The 7,423-nt window shown below is 51.9% G+C and overlaps 1 protein-coding gene across 1 annotated transcript; it reads right to left on the reverse strand.

Annotated features, from left to right (window-relative positions):
- Window positions 1-773: 773 nt before the first annotated feature.
- Window positions 774-7,062, reverse strand: EIF6 (eukaryotic translation initiation factor 6). The gene is made up of 7 exons (XM_027664014.1): window positions 6,988-7,062; window positions 6,712-6,945; window positions 6,547-6,632; window positions 5,897-6,072; window positions 4,519-4,695; window positions 3,765-3,946; window positions 774-2,665 (listed from the first exon to the last, which is right to left on the reverse strand). Exons 2-7 carry the CDS (start codon window positions 6,816-6,818, stop codon window positions 2,656-2,658), a joined length of 738 nt encoding a protein of 245 aa, XP_027519815.1. The 5' UTR covers window positions 6,819-6,945; window positions 6,988-7,062; the 3' UTR covers window positions 774-2,655.
- Window positions 7,063-7,423: the final 361 nt, after the last annotated feature.

Raw genomic sequence — 7,423 nt, forward strand, 5'->3', positions numbered from 1 at the left:
CATTCACACCATTATCACCTCTCTTTTGCCAAGATCGGCCCCTGGGCAGTCCTGGGGTGACCTGGACCCGGGCACAAACATCAGTATTTGTGTAAGGAGCAGTTCCTTAGTATTCCCACTCTTGCTGGGATCCTGTGTTCTGCTGCAGCAGCTGATCAGTGGAGGGTGGACTCGCTGCTGCCCATCAGCTTGGCCAGAGCTCTCTGTGATCCAGCTCCTGTCCCAAATGCAGCACCAGGACACACTGTCCCCACAGGGGAGCAGGGAACAGCAGAGTTAATTCAAGCCTCATGAGCAAGAGGCTGTTGTAGGTGTGTTCCTGTGATGCCATCCTGTATTTGTACAGCCCCAGGGCCATTTGTCCAGCCCAGGGACTCTGGCACAGGGGGACCTTAGAGCAGCCAACTACACACTCACTGCACTGCACTCAATATCCTATTTGGTTTTCCTCCAGTTTTTGACTACTTTGAATAATTGCATCACCATTAAGGCTCATTTTCCCAGGTAAGTTAGAAATTTGCTGGTATATAGGATAACTACCGTCAGAAAAGTTGGTCCTCCACTAAGAACAGATTAGTTATTCCTAACTTGTAATTAGTCATCTCATTCCATGGCTCACTCACCCACGGTCCTAAAAGCCTTTGGCACAAAAACCTGCCAGTGCAGTACAAAAGACCTTCTTCATATCCCTGTGGACTCCTTTAAAGAATTGCACAGATCTTTTGAGACATGACTTGCCATTAAAACACCACATTTATGCTCTCTCGTGATCTGTGTTTCTAAATCCAATCTTTATTATAGTTCATTTTTCTTGTATACAGGTCCATCTCACCAATTCAGAATTCCCACAAACCCATGTTTAGAACAGGTACCATGTTTGCCACCTTCCAGTTCCCAAGCTCCCAGAGGTCTCACCCCAGTTGGCAATGCCCTGTCCTGCCCTGACTCCTGGGCATATCACAACACCCAACACTGCACCATCTTTCCCACTTAAGGATTTGGATTACACAGAGTGGATTATTCTTCTCATTTACCTCTAAACTGTCTATAAGACCTAACACAGATCAAGGTCACCAGTGCAAGCCAGGATTCCTGCCTGGAGACAGGAATGAGAAAAAAACAGTGACAGGAGTTGCAGGGGAAAATTTCAGCCTCCCTCGCTTCCCATATGATGAACACAGGCCAACAAGGATGGGAACAGTCAGAATCCTGCCATGTCCACCCAGGAGCTGAGCACTGTGAGGTGACCAAAAGGAAGCAGCTTCTCGCTCTGAATACTGAGACAGGCTGAGAGAAGGAGACCTGGAGTCATGCCAAGAAAGGTGGTGCTCATATCAAATGGCAGGGCTGCTCTGATCAGAGACCATGGCAATCTTTATTTAACAGTTTAAGGAGCAGCCTTTAATAAACTAAAACTTACAAACCCTTCCCTAAACATCCAGACAGTAGAACAAAAATAGAAGTTTCCTTAATTTTTCACAAAGCCCGAAGCACCAGGGCTGAAAAGAGCTCTGCCCACACAGCCCTCAGGCCAGCACTCCTCAAGAGAACCCTCTTGCTGAGAGCAATCCAGCCATGAGGGAATGGCTTCCTCTTACCCTCAGGAGGCACTTCTGTGCCTTCAGTGCACCCTTAGTGGGCAAGCAGAAAAGCAAGTGAAACAAGAGATCGGTGAGAAAAAGCTGTTTGGAAAGCAACCACTACTTTACCCAAAAGTAGCATCCACAGCTCCTTCCCATCATCACTCCCGGGCATGGGCAGAGCTCTTCAGGAGGAAGCTCCCAAATCTGTACCCTCTGACTCAAGTGACTGCTCAGAACCGTATTACAGAACCTTTGTCCCCAAGGTAACTCCAGATGAGGTGGTTCAAATTCAAAATTGGAGTTTGCTGACTTCCAAGGGTTTCCCAGTGCAGGAGGTGAACTCCTGCAGGACAATAAAACCCACTGGTTATAGTGTGCCTTTAGGGCTCTCTCCTGTGGGTGCCTCAGGAGCAGCACAGGTGACACCAGATCAAACTCTGCTCCAGGCACTCCCAAACTGTTGCTGTTAAAAGCCCTTGGATTAACTCTAACAAACTCCAGGTTTTATCCACACGGTCACTTCAGAATCACCATTCCCATGGGAACAGCTCAGAGAAAAGAGAAGGTGATGGCTTTTAGATTATTTTGTGGCAAGTAAACTCCTCTATTGTTGGTACTGGACATCCAAGGGGTTCTTTTGTCTACCTATAGCAGGAACACCATCAAGCAGCTGTGTGGAAAGAGAGGGCAGTGCATGTAGTGCCAAAACAAACTGCTGTGCTGCAGGACACTGGTGCAAGACTTAAGGCAAAGCAATCTCTAGTGATCAACATCCAAGAGCCACAAGAATAAATATTGTGGGTAATCTGAGGGGCTCAGTCAGCACCACAACACCAGAAAGCAAAGCTGAAGAACTCGAGAACATCAGCAAAGGGACAGAGAGCATTCCTTATTTGCATCTTAGGCATGTTATTTGTCAATACTTAAGTTTACAAAACACTACAAAAAGTTGATTTTGCAGCCTCTTCCTTGGGTCAGAAATATCATCAGAAGGTCTGGATGCCTGTGATCCACAGTGCAGCTCAACACTTCACTCCTTAGGAGCTTTCTGGGAAGTCGGAACCAGCGCTGCTCATGTCAGGCTGAAACACAAAACAGAAGGGAGGTTTGGCAGTGCCAGGGAGTGCAGAAGGCATTTCAAAACACCAGTACAGTCACTTCTCACCCTCCAGTTACAAAGGCCCAGTAGAAATTCCCCTTCCTAGAAGAGAAGGGCCTATGGAAAGAGGGAAGCAGATGTTGTGGCTGCTAACAGGCAGCCACAGGAACAAACCTGTCAAGCTGGCAAAGGTAAAATGCACACTCAGCCTGGCCCAGGGAGTGATTAACAGCTCAGAGCAAGTTTAATTATGGCTCTGATATGCTCAGAGACATCCAGGCTTTGTACCAGAACTGTAAAGGGGCAAAGAACTCTTTCAAAGGGTTCCAAAGTCTAGGAAGTTGTTATGCATAACCCATTCCCATAAATTCTTATGATACCCGAGAACTCAGCCACTAAGTTACAATGCTCTGGTAGCTCAGGAACACACTTTTAGCCCCACAGCAATTGCCCTCAGAGCTGTAATCAGATGAAAGCCCAAATGCAGTTTGCAGAGGACACTGACCTATGTGCATCCTAAATCTTGTGAAAACATTTTCATACATAATGAAAGGGGAAGGTCCTGTATCTTTACTGCTCCAGGCAGAAAACTAAGCCTGCCTTGCATTAAAAGATAAGATGGACAAAGCCTTTCACAAAAAGGCTTTAAAAAAATTCAAGCTGGCAGTTTTAAATTAAAAAGATTTAAGGCAGCAGCAGCAGCTGACAAGCCATAGTCTTTTTGGCTCCAGAAATGGTTGTAGCAAGCATTTGAAATAACTTTACGTGGGTTACAACAATCAAAAGCCAAGATGTCAAGCAAAGTCACTGGCATTTTAACTTTTAAAACAAAGTTTGTTTAAAAAAAACCCCTGAACAGGTAGGGAAGCAAACCTGACAGCTGAAATGGATGTTGCTTCCCACAGAAATGATTCTCATTTCTCGCACGTTCCATCACCCAACTGCTGCCAGTAACCAACAAAAGGAAGGAGGCAGCAAGAAAAGGGTAATTAAAAAAAGATAAATCAACTGCGAAACCATCAACTTCATGATAAAATAATAGTTTATAACAAAATCTGTGCCCAGAGCTGGCTCCCCCTCACCTGTCGATCAGGGAGTCCCTCATGTTGGTGGCGATGGTGCTGGGCTGGGCCTCGTTGAGCTTGAAGATGCTCTCGATGACGGAGAGCTCTGTGCTGGTGGTGTCCAGCCCACAGAAGGCACACCAGTCGTTCACCACCATCCCTGCCGCGATCACCTCGCTGCCGCGGTTCACCGTCCCCGCCTGCGGGCAGGGCACAGCGTCAGCCACAGCAGCACAGCTCCTCACACACCCCTGCCAACACCTTCTGTGGGGGGCTCAGCTCACGCCCCTGAAGAGCTGAAAGCTCCTGCCCATCAGCAAAGCCCAGGTGACATGGTTAATGACCAGCCCGCAGTGTGTGGTGAGAAGGTGGTGTGGCATCCACGGAAACAGAGTCCGGCCAGGAGGAAGGAGGATGGCACAGCAACAGTGGCTGAGCACATCCAACTGAGCAGGCACAGGGGTTTGTTACTTAATTTTTGTAAACACTGGCTTCAGCCAAACCAGATAACCTCACATTCTGTGTCTGCACCACACACAATCCCAGCAGAAGCAACATTTCAGGAGCAAAGTAAAATCACTGAGCAGTTTATCCAGACTCAGGGAAGACAGGGAACTGTCTCAGGAGACTTGGCCTGTTCAAGTTTTCCCTCATCTCCCACTTGGAATTGCTCTGCAGAGAAACAGCATCCAGGAGCCCAAGAGATGGAGCCACACTAGAACTGGGCTGGGAGGGAGTGGGAAAGGTAAACACAAACCCACAAAAGCCTTACCACAAGTGGGACCTGGAGCAGTGAGGACAGTTCATCCTGGTCATCTATTGAAGTTTTGGGGTGCACGAGTCCTCCCTGGTTACTGAAAACACAGTAACTTCCCACCAGCACTTGATCTGCAACCGTTTGCCTGAAAACCTCCACCTTCAGCACATCTGCCAAGATCTCCTCTGTCTCCTGCCAACAGGAAGAGAACAAAGCCTTCAGTAAAATGGCACTGTGGAACTGGAAGTCAAGCTGTTCCTGCACACAGCCCTCTGAGAGCCTCCCACTCTGCACAACCCATTGCAACCCAGCCAAGGTAAAACACAACCCCAACCTCCATATTCTACATATTCCCAGTGTCACCACAAGCACAAACCTGTGCCATTACTGGGAAATGCCCAAATCCCCCCTCTTTCTGCTGGCAGTACATCAGCTGTGTCAATGTCTGTTCTCTGGGCATTCCCAGTGAACCAGTCCTCCCAAATCACCATGACAAAGTCATCTTAGCCTTCTGCAGAACTCTTAAGAACTTCCTTCCCCTCCAGGTTTCACTGTGAACTATTTTGGTTTCTCTCTGCCCATCTTACCTTACTTTTTGCGCTTATTTAAAACATATTATGCTGCAAAGCCCATTACCCTTATTTTTCTTTTCCATTTGCACTCCTAACACCAAGTCCCATCTCTTCTTCAGCTTTAGCACCAGCTGAAAGCAAACACTGTCATGACCTGTAGCCCCACACACCTCTCTTAATGCTATTAAGGTATCAGTTCTGAGACATAAAGTAGCAGCAACTTTGTCTCCTTTGCTCTTATTTTAAACTTTCATTACAAAACTTCTTGCTTTTCTTTCAGCCCTCTGTAATCACTCACAACCATGGCCTCTTTCAGCTGTTACAGATTTTGGGTAGCTCAGCTGCAGCTTCCAACTCCTGCTGTGATCCTCAGTGCCCTCCTCTGGGTGCTCTTTATTACCCTCTAATTCACTCAGTTTTACCACCCAAAGCAAACTGCACCCAACGATCATGGAATCACAGGATGCTTTGGGTTGGAGGGGTCTTAAAGCTCATCTCATCCCACTCCCTGGCATGGGCAGGGACACCTTCCACTAGCCCAGGTTGCTCCAACCTGGCCTTGGACACTTCCAGGGATGGGGCAGCCACAGCTTCTCTGGGCAACCTGTGCCAGGGCCTCCCCACCCTCACAGGGAAGAATTTCTTCCCAATATCCCATCTAACCCTGCTCTCTGGCAGTGGGAAGCCATTCCCCCCCGTCCTCACACTCACCCCTCTGATCCCCCTTCCCTCCTCCAGGGCTGACCCAGAGGCCACAAGCTCAGCCTGGGCAGTGCTTCCCAGCCCTCCCATGCCCACGGCAGTGCCCCAGGGCCCTGTACCCTGTCCAGGTCCGGGTGCACCAGGGCCACGTAGTCGTTGCAGGTGGTGACGTTGCCCAGGGCCGAGAGCCGCTCCTCCACCCGCTGGATCCGCACCGAGTCCGGGAGGCTGTTCCGGATGTGCTGCAGCTCCTGGTCTGTCGTGCTGCTCGGGACCAGCAGCCCGTGTCTGTTCCCTAAAACGGCAAAAAAAAAAGCAGAATGGAATAAGGAGAATGTTCCTCGGGGTTTCCCAGCACTTCCCTGCCGTTCACGCCCTGCCCTGACTCAGTGTGCTCCTCCCAGGACCCAGCCCAGGAGATTTGTTACCATTTAAAAATAACCAAGACCACGGGAAACAAAAAACCAGCGTGAGGCACTGCACTGGCTGTGGGGGAGTGGCACTGCCACAAATCCCTTCTCTTTTGCAACAGGACTCAAGGAAGCTCGAAGCCCTCAGTGAGTCCCTTTGACAAGGAACTCCCCGTGAAGATGCCAAGTGCTCCACGAAAGGTCCGGGTGCTGCTGTTCGTGTGACCGTGGCAGCACCATAGGATGGTTAAAGGAACAAAAAACCACTCGGGCATTAGAACAGCCCCCGGGGTCGAGGGACGCGGCCCTGGCCAGGCACGGAACCCTTCCCGTCTCCCCAAGGCTTTCCCCTCACGTACCCACACACATCCTGCCGATGATGCGGCAGCCGGCGATGGACGCGTGCACCACCGGGATGGTCCCGAACAGCTCCCCCTCGAACACGCTGCAAGGACAAAGCGCCGTCAGGGCCCCGCGGAGCCGGGCAGGGCAGCGCCGGGGCGGGCAGGGCAGGGCCATCTCACCTGTAGAAGTTCTCTGAGCCGCCGATGGCCACGAGGCAGTAGGCGTTGGTGAGCTTGGCGAAACAGCCCAGCTCGTTGTTGTTCTCGAAGCTGGCGCGGACCGCCATGGCGGGAACGGGTGTGGGAATGGGGCTGGGAACGGGGCCGGGAATGGGGCTGGGAATGGCGCCGGGAACGGGGCCGGCAGTGAGAACGGGGCGGGTGCCGGGCCGGGAACGGAAATGGGGCTTGGCCCTGCTCTGGGGCTGGGGCCGGGAACGGAAATGGGGCTTGGCCCTGCTCTGGGGCTGGGGCCGGGAAGGAGCAGAGTCCGCAGTCACTCCTGGCGCCGCCGCCTCAGCCGGAACCACGGGGTGCGCCCGTTTCCGCTTCCGGCGGGTGAGGGGCAGAGCGGCGCCGGTTACGCCCGGCGGTCACAGCGCCCCCCACCGGCCGGGAGGTGCGACCGCCACAGGCAGGGGAGGGACAAACAGCGACCCTCGGAGGGACAAACACCCGAACATCCACCCAGGAGGGACAAATACCCACCCTGGAGAGACCGTCCCGTGGCGGCAGCACTGCCCCAGGCACCCCCCGCCAGCCCTGTGGGACACGACCCGTCCCCGTGTGCCCCGATCCCACTTCGGGCCGAGCCCGCCCGTGTGTCCCCACGGACGCGGGCCCGGGTACGGCATCGCTGTCCCTGTGCCAGGTGTGCCGTGGCTGTCCCTGT

The sequence above is a fragment of the Corapipo altera genome, unplaced genomic scaffold (assembly GCF_003945725.1).
Source record: "Corapipo altera isolate COAL_440 unplaced genomic scaffold, ASM394572v1 110, whole genome shotgun sequence".
NCBI lineage: Eukaryota > Metazoa > Chordata > Aves > Passeriformes > Pipridae > Corapipo > Corapipo altera.